Consider the following 15,484-nt stretch of genomic DNA (forward strand, 5'->3'; position numbering starts at 1 on the left):
GTGTCTCAGCGCTCACCAACAGCCCGTCCTGCAGCTGCACTCTCAGCCCCAGCTGGCACAGATGTCCCCGGCTCCCGCGCAGACGCCGCCGCCGCTGCAACCCGTAGCAGAGCTCGTCAAACAGCTCCCGCAGATAGCGCCGCTGCTGCCGGAGCACCAACCGGAGCTTCACCCGCAGCAGCTGGCGGAGATCTACAACGTCCACACCGACTTCAGCACAGAGGTGGACGCTCTGCACCCCAGCCTGGAGTTCTCCATGCCAGGTCAGTCTCCTCTTCTGACTTCTTCTTCTTCATGTGTTTTTTCGGTTAAGTGTTCGCCTGCTAATAACTCATCTATGGAAGCATTGGTATGAGTGCCTTTTAAGACTCTTGTGAAAAAGGGTGTATTTTTTATATGTTTATGTAGATTTTTAATTTTTTTTTTCTTGTATATGTTGTATGTTCTGTTATTGGGCCTGGAGCCTGTAATAAAGATTATATATAACTCCAAGGTCGATAGCAAAGCCGCTAACCTTCCTCCCGTCTCCGTCTCTCTCTCTCTCTCTGCAGGAACGCTGTGGGACGAGTTACAGAACGACAGTTTTAACCTGGACGCTTTCAGGTCGTTCACTAACTCACCCGTGCAGATGTCCGAATCCGACCTGGAGGCTCTGACCACCACCACCACCACGGGCTCCAGCACCACCGAAATCCCCTTCTCAGGCGTTTACACAACCTACAGCACCGCGCTGGACGCCTTCAACAACCAGCACACGACACACACCAGCAAGAAGAGACACAACTTCCTGCATTAGAAACACAAACATGCACAAACTGTTACACACAAACTGTTACACACACACACACACAGAACAAAGACTTCACTCAGCTTCACTCCAAAGGACCATCAACATGGCGGATTTTAGTTTTTTTTTATTAGTCTTTAAATTGTTATTGCTATTTTTAATATGACTTTATTGAATGATTTTATTGTTGTTCTTATTCTTATTCTTGATAATTAATTTGCAGTGTTGTTTTCTAATACACCTAGTATAACCAATAAGACTGTATTCATGGGAACCAGATTCTAAAAAACTTTAAAATCATCATCACTGGGATAAAAACAATAGAAAATAATTAGGGGTAAAATGTCTGTAAACAAAAATATTTTCCATAAATGAATTATACCTATGTGTGTGTGTGTGTTTGTTTTGTTGTTTTACCCTCCATTCCAGAATGTTCTCTCAACAGACAGAACAATTTTATTGTGGTTTATAAAATCACCACAGGGACGATTCAACAGGAATCATTCAGCTAGGCTAACGAGCTAGCGATGCTAATGGGATAGCCGGCTAGAAGCGGGTGTGCTGCAAAGCAATTAAATAAACAATTAAACTGTGAATTTTGGATATGGTACAAAAAAATGAAAAAGCCGAATTTTTTTTATAGTTTAAACACTAAATATGATCCCAAAACTCTTCAGTTTTATTTTAAACTCAGCTTAATACACGACAATTACAAACAAGGTAACACCGTCCACTGTACAATCCCGTGTTATATTGTATACTGCACTCCTGTGTTATATCTTATATTGTCGATTTTTACATTACAAAATTTGCGAATCATACTGTTAATAGTTTATCGTTAAAAACACAAATAATTATATATTGCCACAGAAATACACAGTGCGAGAAAAAAAGCTTCTGCCTCCTGTTACAAACACTGAACATCAGGGGTTTATTTATTTATTTTTTATTTATATGTTCACACATTCACATTACTACATTTGGAATAGACCCTGCTCCAGAGAGACTTCAATTATTATTATTATTATTATTATTATTTTTATATCTTACATCTGAGTGGTTGAGGGTTAAGAGGCCTCGCTCAGGGGCCCAACAGGGGCAACTCGGTGGTTGAGAAGTTTGAACCTGGGACCTTCTGAACCCTAGTCCAAAGCCTAGGTTCACAAATTTCCCGTAATGTGTGAATGCTGACTGGAGGTACCACTGTCGTCAAAATGGGCATGAATACAACCATCATCACCACCACCTCTATGTGGACTACGAAGCTCCCTAGATGGATGGATGGATGGATGGATATAGATGCGCTGACATCAGGAGAAAAACCACTGTGTGTTAATTAATAACGTAAAGGATCATCAAACAAACACGAAACATCAAGTCTGTATAGAAACTGGTTTTATTTGAGACTTTTGTAGATCATACGACAGTCATCTTCTTAAAAACATCTGGATAAACAACATAGTTTGTTTTAAAAACACAATTCTTGTAGTGAAACAAACGTTATTGAACGTGAGCGCTATTGAACGTGAGCGCTATTGAACGTGAGCGCTATTCATGTTGAACTCCAGCCGTCACCGCTGATCTGGGTGTAAACACTAACCGCGTGAGAAACTCGACAGGACATGAAACGCTTCTCTCCAGCATCTAGGATTTTTATTTCCTCTCACTGATATGAGCTAAAAGGCACTTACTGGCAACGTTTCTTTTCTTTTCTTTCCATAATACATCATTATTTATTTATTTATGTTTTAAAAAAACTAAACCTGAGTTATTGCAGAAGAAAAACGCCAAACACGTTTAAAAGAGATTATTGCTTCACACAGGAGCGAGTGGTTCTCGTCATAACACTGCTACGTCTGTTAAAACTTGGCACCAGGTTCCCTGAACACATGTGTGTCTGTAAACACACCGTCTACACTACAGTGTGAAATGATACACTGATACACACTAGGGGTTAAACACAATAAAACAATAATAATAATAATAATAATAAAAACAATCAGGTTGTGAACCTTAGAGCTCTGTTCGGCTTCGAGCTTTAATGCTGATGAGGTTTTGTGCGTTTATTCTGGTTTAAACTTGGCATTGCTGAAGAGCGCCACCTCTGGTGTAAAGGTGTATAACATTCACACAGCGCTGATGGGAGTGAGCAGAGGTGTGTGTGTGTGTGTTGTGCGTTGATTATTTCAAGGCGACTCTGGTACAGTACACAGGACACTGAGAGATCAAACACCTTCAGTCTTTGAAGTGAAGTGAAATGCCCACAGTGTGACCTCAAGTGGCTTTTTCAGTGTTTAGTGTGTGTGTGTGTGTGCGTGCTCGAGCGTGTATGTGCGTATGATATGTGTACAGGAGACGTCCTCGTTCCTTTTCTCCCTCCAGACAGACAGAATGTCCACTGACGCTAATGAACGCCCGCTGATACTGGCACTGAGCTGACCAGTGAGTGTGTGTGTGTGTGTGTGTGTGTGTGTGTGTGTGTGTGTGTGAGAGAGTGTTAGCTGGTGCTGGTGGTGTTGTCCATGGTGGCCAGCAGGTGTGAGACTTTGGCCCTCTGAGACGGAGTGATGTTCTGAGCCATGTGCATGATGCAGTCCATCGCCACCTCTGGGTTCGCCTCCATGAGACTGAAACCGCAGAGACACAGAGAGACACAGAGAGAGACAGAGAGAGACAGACAGAGAGAGATAGACAGAGACACAGAGAGACAGACAGAGAGAGAGAGACAGAGAGACATAATAAGTCACGCTAATCTTAAGCTTAGAATGTGCATCACACCTGACATGAACTCTTGACCTTTACACAGATTTAATCCTGAGCTTAGTTTATATGTTTATTACTTTTATTTCTGTTTATTAAACGCTGCACATTGATTTATAAAAAAAAAACAAAAAAACAGCACATGTGGCTGAAGACATGGCTTTTAACTTGTGTGTGTGTGTGTGTGTGTGTCTGAGGCTGTGTTAGTTATTTACCTGTTGATGTGTTTGAGAGCGTGTTAGTTATATCTCTATTTATCTGAGGGTGTGTTGGTTCCCTCCAGATGTGTATGAATTAATTCTGGTTCCCTCCAGATGTGTCTGAATTAATTCTGGTTCCCTCCAGATGTGTCTGAATTAATCCTGGTTCCCCCCAGATGTGTATGAATTAATTCTGGTTCCCTCCAGATGTGTTTGAATTAATCCTGGTTCCCCCCAGATGTGTTTGAATTAATCCTGGGTCTCTCCAGATGTGTTTGAATTAATCCTGGTTCCCTCCAGATGTGTATGAATTAATTCTGGTTCCCTCCAGATGTGTTTGAATTAATCCTGGTTCCCTCCAGATGTGTCTGAATTAATTCTGGTTTCCTCCAGATTTGTATGAATTAATCCTGGGTCTCTCCAGATGTGTATGAATTAATTTTGTCTACCTCCAGATGTGTTTAAAGGCGTGTCAGGTCTTTTATCTAATTGTTTGTGGGCGTGTTGTTTACCTGCGCATGCATTTAAGGGCGTGGTCCCTCTTTAGGTACTTGATGTTCTCCCTGATGGCAGAGCGCACTCCGTCCTGCTGAGACAGATGTGTCTCCAGCCACTCCACCACCGCCTTGTTATTGTCCCACAGATACGCCTGGTCAACACACACACATTCACTGATCAACACTTTTCACCTCCTGAACAACAACCTGCACACGACCACGTTACCAACAAGACTGTGAAGGAGGTTCGGAGACAATAATTAATAATTAATCCACACATAGTTTCACTCTGCTAATAACAAAGACACGATGTAATGGTCTCACTTTGACCGTCCCCTCGGTCTCGATGAACCAGCGCCGCAGCATGGACTTGATGTGGCCGTTGCTCAGGTCTCTGTTGGCCTGCACGATCTCGCTCTTCACCTTCTCCTCCAGCAGGAGGCGCTGCAGACGCCAGTAGAAGAAGGACCGAGCGCTCTTCCAGTCCAAGACGTCCTGAAAATAATCACAGGACCAGAGCGGACCTTTAAACCGGACCACTGTAGGACTTGTGGACTAATGATAAATAGTGTTTAGATAAATAAACCCTGGTCGCTCAGACGGTCCGGTGTTCGTTACCGTGACGACGCCTTTCTCCTGCATCCTCCCGGGTGTGTCGTGCAGGTCGACGAACTGTATCGCCACCTGGTGGTAGATGGGCAGCAGGAACTCCTCCCTGGTCCTAAGCTGAGCCTCCACCTCGCCGCGCTCCTTCTCACTCAGATCCGCAGAACCTCGAACACACAATCAATAATAAATCATGTTCACACACTCACACACACTCACACACACACACAGTGTGTAAGAGGCCCGTACACTCACTGAGCGCTTGGTTGAGGCGCGAGTACTCGGGGTCGATCCTCATCATGGTCTTGACCAGATCCTTCCTCCTAAACTTGATCTCCACCGTGCCCTCTGGCTCTAACACACCTCCCCTACACACACACACACACACACACACACACACACACACGTACAGTAGTGTGTCCATGACTGAATGAAGTTATACTCGGTGTCTCGTGTCCCCACCTGCTGTCCCGGTCAGCGTAGAGCTCCATGTACTGCGGGTTGATGGTGGGGTCGATCACTACCCATGATCCTCCTCTCAGCTCGGCGTGCGGCGGGATGTAGACCAGCACGGGCTGACGGAACTCCCTCAGGGCGTCCACGATGTACGCGCCGAACTTCAGCACCTGGTCGTACATGTCTGACGAACAGGAAGTGGAGACACTAATATTAGACACGAGACATCGTCTATCAGACGTCATGATGTCATCGAGAGATCCACTGCACCTTTCATGCCGCCGGAGAAACCCCTCCAGTTAGCGAACACCATGAGCGGGAGTTTCTCTCTGTTGAAGTCATTAATGGCCTGAGCGGTTTTATACGCCGAGTCCGGGAACCACACCTGTCCCGCCTGCTGCACTATCTGTAGGACAACACGTTATTTATTACACACGTCCTGAGAGGGTGAAGAACTTCAAAGATCAGATAGTCTCAGTGTGTGTGTGAGACTCACCCTCGCCTCTGAGTCCAGATTGGCTGGATCTGCTGGGACGGTGACCTCGACGGTCCGCGTCTCCACGGCGATGACCCCGAGTGGAATCCCTCCCAGTCTGTAACACGCACAACATTTCAGCTTTTATTTTTTAAAGAACACAATACAGTATTTTATATAAGGTGGAAAAGTAAAGGGGATTGTAGGTAATCTGACCTGGCCCTGCCCACCACCACAGTCGGCGCCCAGGTGGACATCACCTCCATGAAGGTGCCGTGGTCGAAAAAGCCACTCTGCCACGCCCCCCTCACACCTACAGACACGATACAGGATTAAATAATGATAATAATATAAACATTATTAAAGTCGTGTGTTCACTGGATCAAACCCTCATGATGTGTTCAGGTCAAATCTGACCGATTTACATGTTTCCTCTCGAAAAAAGTGCAGTAAACTTTATTCATTTCTCGTGAGGTTTAATGACTTTGTTCGCACGTGGCATTTGAACACATAAAATAGAAATATTTTAATGAAAATGTGTTTTTTATGAAACTTTTATATACTCATGGTGTTAAAAAAATTACATTGGAAATTAATGGGTAAGAGAACACTTAGTGTTCTAGCACCCTTCTTATGCCCTTCTTTTTGGCTTTCATGGCAACCTGCATGGGAACCTATCAAAAACATTAAAAAAAATGCAACCAAACATCGTTTCAATCACACAACCTTCACACAGCTCTGGTATCTACAGCCTGACTCACAGTTCAGTGACGTGAGTACATGTGAGGAGGAGGAGAGAAGACAGGTGTGACTGTGTGAAGGGTTTAGAGGAGGAAGAGTCAGAGGTTGATGATGACACAAAGTATAACTCAATGAGGAAGACTCTGACACTAATGAGGAAGACCTTGTGAAGCTGAAGGTGTGATCTTCTCTCAGTCCAAAAAGTGAACCCAACCCTAACACTACGCAGATATGCCGTATCTCAAATAAATGATATCAAGTCCTGTTTTCATCTTTTCCTCAAGGACTCTATTGTTACTGATAACATGACAAACCTGGAGGGGAGAAGAGTTTATGGAAACACCAGGAAAGAGGCCGACCCAGTGAATATTGGATCCTATTCAGGTGTGATGTTTTTGTGTGGTGTCTACAGATCCTACAACAGGAAATTCTTCACACTACAATGTCTTTACAGACCATCCACATCCTGTCACGTGTGATTCGCTTTGATGACAAGAGCAGTCATCAAACGAGACAAACTGAGTCAACGAGACAAACTGGGAGGTGTGTCAGAAGTGGGTGGAGCTTCTACCACAAACCAGGACATGACATCACTGTTGATGAGCGTCTCGTTGTCTTTAAGCAGTACAGTAAATCCCAAACAAACCAGCTTAGTGTGGTGTAAAGATACGGGCAGCATATGATGTGAAGACGTGTTATATCGGGAACAGAGACAACCTGACTGATGGTGTTCCTGAGAGACATCAGGGTAATTGATATGACCCCTGCAGGGGGGAGGGGGGGTCGTAGAAATGACAGCAGGGCTACTTTATAATTGTAAATACGGTCATACAGTGTATTAGTCAAGCATTATATTTATAATATAATTTTTTCCCTGTGTACGTTAGGGTTTTTGTCTCCAATACATCATATCATACCAGTCAGTTCTGACCGGGAACACACAAGCTTTTATTTTGTGCCAATTTAAAAAATGTAACTTGTTTCAAAAACGTGACTTTGATAAACATTTCAGTGAAGAACTCTGTGAGAAACAGTACAATAGGTTTCATCTTAGTGTCTGTTATAGTCATAATAATATCTATATAAAGTTAATTTCCCTAAAAAAACGAGTGGCTCAGGTTAATGAGTCCTGCAGGACACAAACACACAACAAATACAAACATGTAACGTTCACCAGAGCTGGAAGTGATATGAAGATCTAACACAACGTCAGGTGATTATATCTGTATTATTGTGGATTTATAATAACATTATATCAAACATTATGAGTGTGAGCCACAAATACACACAACATGAGGGTTCAAGAGGTCGTGACCTTTATTCATCTAGAAATGATTCACTACTACATAAAGTCTTTCACTCATGAACTTTATATCCAGCAGATAGTTTAGAGCCACTTTGGAGATATAGATTCAGATCCATTACATCTGTAATGAAAGATTTATTCTCCTGTTTGTTTATTATTCTTTTGTTTGATTTGTATTTGTTTGTGACCTGCTGTTGTATTTTCTTATAGGGTGGGGCGAGTGGGGGGAGAATAGGTAGAACTAAAATATTATACCATGTACGTATATATGTACGCACGTACATCAATCAAGATTAAATTTCCAATAAGAAAGACTTTGGGGAAAAAAAATAAGCTAAAAATTTCATCTTACTACGATTATTTAGAGATGACACAAGGCGTGGTCTATATAAATAAATATAATAATTATAAAGCTTGTGATGTTTCTTTAATAAAGGTGTCTCTTACTGGGATGGGGACGTCCAGAGAGCATCCAGTGAGGGTCGTAGGGAGCCTTGGTAGGGACAAAGTCGATCTCTCTGTCCACCGGGTCAGTCGGGGGCATCAGGGGTGCAGGACTGTGCTTGTTCTAACAACAACACACACACACACACACACACACATCATAGATACGATACGAGAAACTTTAATCTGTACTATGATACACAGCTGGGACTGACTGTAATAATATTAATGCACAAAACCCTGAGTGATCTGACAGACAGATGAACAGGAGTAGAAGAGGATTTATTAATGTAAATAACAGACACTGTATCAACAGTTTGTGTGAGTTAGTACTGTTTTGTTGAGGATTTAGTCCTCAGGATGTCTCCCTCTGAGTGTGAGACACACCTTGGGCATGTAGGACAGCCACTGCAGGATGGTGAAGACGCCCTCGAAGTCGTCCGGCACCGTGGTGTGTGTGACGCCGTTGTTGTGCATGATCTGAACGCCGCCCAGCTGGTTGTTGGAGGTGTAGACTTCACGCCCGAGAACCTGAACCACAGCGCATAAATAAATAAGATACACAGTAAACATGTAGTGATGATGAGTGGGAGAGAGTCAGGTGTACAGTGCAGAGTGTGTGTGTGTGTGTGTGTGTGTGTGTGTGTATAAATCATCACCTTGTTCAGAGCTCCAGCTCCAGTCAGGATGATGTGAGAGTTCTCCACCTGGATCACTCTCTGTCCCAGTCGCACCAGGTACGCTCCGATACCGATCGCCCGACACGTCACCTACACACAACACACACACACACACATACATATTTACACACAGCCCTGTACGGATCTATCCAGGACGAGACACACACACACACACACTCTCTCGGCTCTCACCAGACTGATGGTGACGATCTCCTCGTACGCCTGTGACGACTCGCCCGCGATCATCCCCGAGCCCCTGAGGTTCTCCACACCGAGCCCGTCCTCCTTCCCGATGATGTCAGTGATGATGTACCTACAGCATCAACATCAATCAGAAAACATGACGACATCCAGAAACACAATAACAAACGAGAAAACACAACAACAACTGAAAAAGGAAGTTATAGTTTGTGACTTAAATTCTTATCGCTGATTTGAAGAGACATCTGTCACTCAGGACATACAGGATCCTGAAGCTTCATGACATGTAAACGCCGTCAGGCTGCAGTGTATGTCCTGCAGTGTATGTCCTGCAGTGTATGTCCTGAGTGACTGATGTCTCATCCAATCAGTGATAAGGATCAACAAACCAGAAAAGGTAGGCGTGGTTTGTACATGAAATCCTTACGGCTGATTTTGAGTGACAGATGTCTCGACCAATCAGTGATAAGAATTTTGTCTGCAAACTATAACGATCTTATCCAGTTTAACTGATCTGTTGAGTTTTCTCATTTGGTATTTCATTTTCAAATTTGTTATTTTAGTTTTGTTTTTTTGTTTTCAAATTTATTTTGCGTTTGAATTTTTTTTGTTTTCAGTTTTGTTATTTCCTTTTTGGTTTTGTTATTTTGTTATTTTGGTTTTGCACTCCTCAGCCACTAGTAGAGATAAATAAGAAGGCAGACTATTTTGACAGTTTATCTTCTTATTTGAGAGTATTTTAGAATTAAGACATATTTGCCCAATATGTAAAAGTGTAAAAGACAAACCAGTAAGAGTAACTATAATATAAACAAACGGTGTGACTGGTGACTGACCTGGACTCTCCTCCCTCCTCCACATGGCGACAGTGGATGGAGTTGGTGGAGCTGATGCGTGTGTAGTCCTGAGGTGTTAAATATAAATACTTAAAACCCTGCAGGAAAAGAAAAACAAAACAGAGAGAGAGACAAACCAGTGAGAGACAAACCAGTGAGTGACCAACAGCGCCCACCTGAGTCCAGGACCTGTCTTTACTAAACGTCTGAGAGTCGGACATCTCTCCTAAAACTGTGGGAAAATTCTCAGTGGCGTAATTCTGGTCCTACTTTTAGGAGTAGGAGTAAGAGCTATGTCTCAACATTCTTAAAACCTGAAACCACTCCTATATCCATCAAAATGTAGCAGAGGCGTCTGGAGACGTCCTGACTGGTTCAGACAGAGACTTAGAGGACAGACAGTAAACTGTAATTCAGTCCTATAGAGACGAACTCAGACTGTGATCAGTGTACAAGTACTGATCCGTTTCACCTTGTAGGGGTCGGCGGGGTCGACCCACGCCACCTGGAACATGTGCCTGATCTCCTCGGCCAGGCCGATGCGCGCCCCGCTGTTAGCGGCGATGTAGACGCGCGGGATCCCCTCGGCTCGCGCCAACTCCGACGCCCGCAGGAACAGCAGGTCCTCCCGAGGCCCGAATGAGCCGATCTTATAGGTGATGTCGTTACAGATCACGATGATGTCACGCCCCTCGGGGTACTCCGGGGTCCTCATAGTCATGCGGAACGCCACCATGCCCACCTGGAGACGGTGTCAGATAGTAGGGACACGTCCGGGTGCGGACGATTTGAGATTTATCATTCGATAATAATAAATCACTTGGTACGCTTTGTGATCTCAGTTGGCGATGTCATGTGATACCTCGTTGTCTCCCGGCAGTCGGTTCATCTGGACGAGTCGGTCCTGAGGGTCCAGCACCAGCTCGGTACACAGCAGGACGTCTTTAGGGTGGTTGTCTCCCGGACCCCAGAGCTTAAACAGAGCCTGAGACAGACAGAGACACGGAGCATAAAGGTGAACATAAAGTGATGTAACACTCTGACACACACACACACACACACACACACACACACACACACACACACACACACACACACACACCTGTCGGAACATCTCGGGGAAGTCGTAGACGTAGGTGGTGCCGAGGCTCTGGGCCTGGAAGCGTTTGGCCTGCAGCAGGTCCTTGGTGACGTACGGAGTGTTAATGAGCATCCCGTGCAGCGGGCCGTGCTTCTCTGTGTACGACTTGAACATGATCTGAAACACACACACACACACACACACACACACACACACACTCTCTCTGGACTAACTGCAGTCTCACACTGTGATTTAAGAGTGTTGTTATTATTTTGTAGTGATTTCAGTATCAGTCGTTGACTTTAGAGCTGAAACGATTCCTTGAGTAACTCGATTACAAAAAATAAAATCTTCTGCCTCAAAGCTTCTTTTAATTAATTTTAAAAGCTTGCGTTATGTTTTTGCGTAATTATTTGTTTGCCGTGACACAGCGCGCTTCCGGATGCCGCCAGTAAACACCAACGAAGAAGAAGCGCTGACGTCACCCACAAAGCGGAAGGAGACGCAAACAGTTAGTGTGTATTGATTTGAGGTAGCGTTCTGTTGCGAGATACAGAATGGAAGGGAGCGATAAAAATATATTAATATTTATTTTAATGTGTGACTTAGTTTTTTTGATACTTGAAGTCATTTAAAATAACTTTTTTTTAGTTTTGCATCTGAGAAAAGGCTTTAAAATAAGAATGTATAGCACTGTAATGCACTTAATTCATCTCTTTAACTTTAATATATTCCTTGTATTGTGAATAATGACAATATAAAATAATAATTTAATATAAAATAATAATTTAATAATAATATATTTTTTTTTTATTGTTGTCTGTATGCATGTAAAAAATAAATAATAGATTTTTCTAAAAAGAAAAGCAATCTTTGTTTCTCATAAATATTTTACATTGCTGTTTAATTAAGCAAAATTACATTTTATCCGATTACTTAATTAATCGATTCAATTTTTGGTCAAATTAGAATTTTATTTGTCACATACACAGTCATACACAGTACGATATGCAGTGAAATGCTTAGACAACCGTCAGTGACTTTAAAAATGAATAAATAAATAAATAAATAAATAAATACTAAAGAAAATTATTTTAACTAGTAAAATAAACTGTACAAATAAGGCCCTAATAAAAATATTACAAAATATATAAATATAGAAGAAAAAAGTATATATATAAAATTTGAAAGTGACAGTGGTTGTGCATATATGCATAAAAAGTGACTTATTAAAGTGTCTTGTGCAATGGTCCAGAAATGAAAATATAAATATGTAGTGTGTATGAATGTGTCCATGATTGTCCATGATTGTCCAGTTAGGAGTTTAAAAAGATGTTATTAGTCCTGTGTGGTGGTGTGATTGAGAGACCCTATCGCCTCGGTAGAATACTCCATTACTAAAATATTCCATAGCTAGTGTTGACTTTCACAGATCTAAGTGTGTGTGTGTGTGTGTGTGTGTACCTGTCCTGTGGCCGTGTCCGTGACCTCCTGGTAGAGACTGATGTCCAGGTAGTACCCGTTCTCGTTGGTGAGGAACAGGCGTATGGGGACGGTGCCGCCGCTCGGTGTGAGCCGGATGTTGATCTTGAGCTCCGCCTGCAGCACTCGCAGCTTCCACAGACGCCGACCGTAACGCATCACCATGGAGCGCACCGACTCCTCGATCTTACACACACACACAACATCAACTTTAATACATGACGCACCACCAGCCGATCAGGACACACCGTACCTGAGGACTATATTTTAATGTTTTTGGGAACGAGACACAGATCTGATATTCCTGACCTTCACAGGATCCATGATGACGGTGGGGACGAAGTTGAGGAAGATGTGGTTGCAGTCCGTGCGCGTGTGCGTGTTGCTAAAGGCCACCTCCAGCTCGTCCATGGCCTCCAGGAGCAGACGCTCGCCCTCGTTCTGCAGGTACTCGAACGACGCCTCCTTGGTGACGAGGTCCGAGTGGCGGACGATGGCTCTGACGAAGAAGCGGTAGTCTGTGACCTCGGTGCCCTTCTCCACGCGGGCCGCGCCCAGGTACAGGTGCATCTTGTGGTTGGCGCAGGGCATGGCGGTCAGGGCGAAGTTTCTCATCCGGTTCAGCTCCAGCTGGAAGGCCAGGGCCGGCTCAAGGTTCCGGTAGATCCGATCCTCCTGGAACTAAACACACACACACACACACACACACACACACTCTACTGTAACGTCACATGGCTGGAATGGTACATGGTGAAGGTTTAAAACGTTTAAGCTTTGGAATAGACGTCAGGTCTCATACACAGTTTAAAGTCCCTCAGTTTAAAAGTAGACTTAAGAAAGATCTCTTAAACCTGACGTACACATGATTCCCATGACCTCGTACTCCAGCACATCATCTAAATGTACATCATCTAATATCATGAACGGCAGCTACACTAATTCCTTTCCACCTCAAGGTTCCTCTCTGGTTCCTCTCAAGGTTCCTCCCTCATACCATCTAGGGGAGTTTTTCCTTCCTCACTAAAGGATGATTTTGTTTAACATCTAGGTTTTTTTTTTTTTGTTCATCATTCTCTGCAGCTGCTTTGAGACAAAGTTCATCATTAAAAGCGCTATACAAATAACATTTTATTGAAATAAATGTCTTTTTTTTTTGTACCTCATCTCTGGCTCGGAATGTGAAGAATTTAGGAAACTCCCTCTATAAAAAAACAAGAACATGTTGATTTGGATTAATTCATTAATTCCTCATGTAGAGTTTAAATGATGTCAGTAATTGTTGAGGAATAAACCATGATTTCTTACTTTCTGTGCTATCAGGAAGGTGATTCTCCTGATTCCGTACTCGTACAGCACAACTTTCTGTCAGGAAATAACAGTAATGATGATAATAAAAGTAATAAACATAAAAAATACTCTCAGTGCTAAGTTTCTGAAAAGAGAGAGAGAGAGAGAAAACATCTGTCTAAAGTTTTTGACGGGTGAATAGAACGACTTAATACATGTAAACCTCAGGAGCGTCATGCTGAAGGTGTGAAGTGAGAGTGTGTGTGAGATTTAGACCCGAGCCAGAGAACACACACTGACTTTGGACTGAGCGAAGTCGCTGAACTCGGTGACCAGAGCGTCGTCGTCCTCGGTGTCGGCGGACTTGATGGAGACGTTAATGATGTGGATGGGGTTCTCCCTCATACTCTGCAAACATCAGCACCGTTATACACACTGACAACTAACACCACAATGTGTGTGTGTGTGGTTGTGTGTTTGTGCAAATCCGTGTTGTTTTTACCTTAATGCTCTCTTCATCATAGACCGTCTCTGAGAACAGCGTCCCCTCACACAGCGGGTCGGCGAAACAGGAAATGACCTCATCGAAACACCTGCACACGCACAAACACGAGCATCACCATGGCTACAACATGACTACATGCCACCACAAGTGTAACACAACATACAAGTGTATAAGATCTACACACACACACACACACACACACACACACACACACAGTAATCACCTTCTGAAGTCATCGAAGCAGCGGAAGGCCACCATGGCTCCCATCCTCTGACAGGGAGGAGACAGCGCCCCCTCCAGGAAGAGCTCGCTGCCCTGACGTGGTATCGAATCAAACTGGCCCGAGCCGCTCGCTGGCAACCTGCATGTGTGTGTGTGTGTGTGTGTGTGTGTAGAATGTGGGTGTTAGTGATGGAAAGAACAGCATGCTGACTGTAATAAAGATGCTACACAGACGACAGAACACACAGACGTGTCCTACACACTACAGGTCGTCCCCTACTTACGAACGAGTTCTGCACTGAGAGCATGTTTTTAAGTCGGATTTGTTCTTAAGTTTGACAAAGTGAGTCTTATACGCCTTTGACACAAATATATACAATGTAAAGCACTCACGCACACACATGCACTATTGTATTATATATATATATTAATAAGGAGACATTTTATACATTCACTTGCACTAAAAATATTGTATATAACTGTAAATGTTGGTATCACGTATAAATGTTACAATACACGTGAGCTACTTCTGCGATCTGTTTACATCTACGAATGATTGTATAACCGCGGTCCGTTCTTATATGCGGAAATTCGAAACTCGAATGTTCATAAGTCGGGGACTAACTGAAGTCATATTCATGTAACTAGATGATGTATTTGTATTAATTGGTTAATGTTATCATGTAGGTAATTAACAGGAATTGTAGTTTCCGATTATCCAAACAACAACTTCTATTCTCTGGACCCCACTGATACACACTCTGCCTGCACTAGTACACAGGACACGTTCACGTTTGCGTGGAGCTCAAACTATTCAGATTAAGTGTAAATTACTCCTTAAAAAATTACAATGATAACTGTCACTTAAACGAATTAAGAAGCCTTTCTGAATGATCACTCCATCCCCTTTAAATGCTG

At 43.2% G+C, this 15,484-nt stretch overlaps 1 protein-coding gene across 7 annotated transcripts in view; it reads right to left on the bottom strand.

Moving 5' to 3' along the window:
* Positions 1–2,165: 2,165 nt before the first annotated feature.
* The window catches only part of acacb (acetyl-CoA carboxylase beta), a 35,474-nt gene continuing 22,155 nt past the window's right edge, over positions 2,166–15,484 (bottom strand). For all 7 annotated transcript variants that reach the window (XM_053480777.1, XM_053480778.1, XM_053480779.1 and 4 more), the window contains 24 exons: positions 14,568–14,705; positions 14,342–14,432; positions 14,140–14,247; positions 13,858–13,914; positions 13,712–13,753; positions 12,862–13,233; positions 12,535–12,738; positions 11,092–11,247; positions 10,852–10,974; positions 10,462–10,731; positions 9,990–10,087; positions 9,145–9,265; positions 8,932–9,042; positions 8,660–8,803; positions 8,276–8,396; positions 5,998–6,094; positions 5,803–5,899; positions 5,577–5,712; positions 5,313–5,490; positions 5,106–5,218; positions 4,863–5,017; positions 4,569–4,739; positions 4,260–4,396; positions 2,166–3,414 (listed from right to left, as the gene is read on the bottom strand). In XM_053480777.1, coding sequence (XP_053336752.1) covers positions 3,285–3,414; positions 4,260–4,396; positions 4,569–4,739; positions 4,863–5,017; positions 5,106–5,218; positions 5,313–5,490; positions 5,577–5,712; positions 5,803–5,899; positions 5,998–6,094; positions 8,276–8,396; positions 8,660–8,803; positions 8,932–9,042; positions 9,145–9,265; positions 9,990–10,087; positions 10,462–10,731; positions 10,852–10,974; positions 11,092–11,247; positions 12,535–12,738; positions 12,862–13,233; positions 13,712–13,753; positions 13,858–13,914; positions 14,140–14,247; positions 14,342–14,432; positions 14,568–14,705 — 3,370 coding nt within the window. In that variant the 3' untranslated portion in view covers positions 2,166–3,284. The remainder of the gene's footprint in view (positions 3,415–4,259; positions 4,397–4,568; positions 4,740–4,862; positions 5,018–5,105; positions 5,219–5,312; positions 5,491–5,576; positions 5,713–5,802; positions 5,900–5,997; positions 6,095–8,275; positions 8,397–8,659; positions 8,804–8,931; positions 9,043–9,144; positions 9,266–9,989; positions 10,088–10,461; positions 10,732–10,851; positions 10,975–11,091; positions 11,248–12,534; positions 12,739–12,861; positions 13,234–13,711; positions 13,754–13,857; positions 13,915–14,139; positions 14,248–14,341; positions 14,433–14,567; positions 14,706–15,484) is intronic.

The sequence above is a fragment of the Clarias gariepinus genome, chromosome 21, assembly GCF_024256425.1.
Source record: "Clarias gariepinus isolate MV-2021 ecotype Netherlands chromosome 21, CGAR_prim_01v2, whole genome shotgun sequence".
Lineage (NCBI taxonomy): Eukaryota > Metazoa > Chordata > Actinopteri > Siluriformes > Clariidae > Clarias > Clarias gariepinus.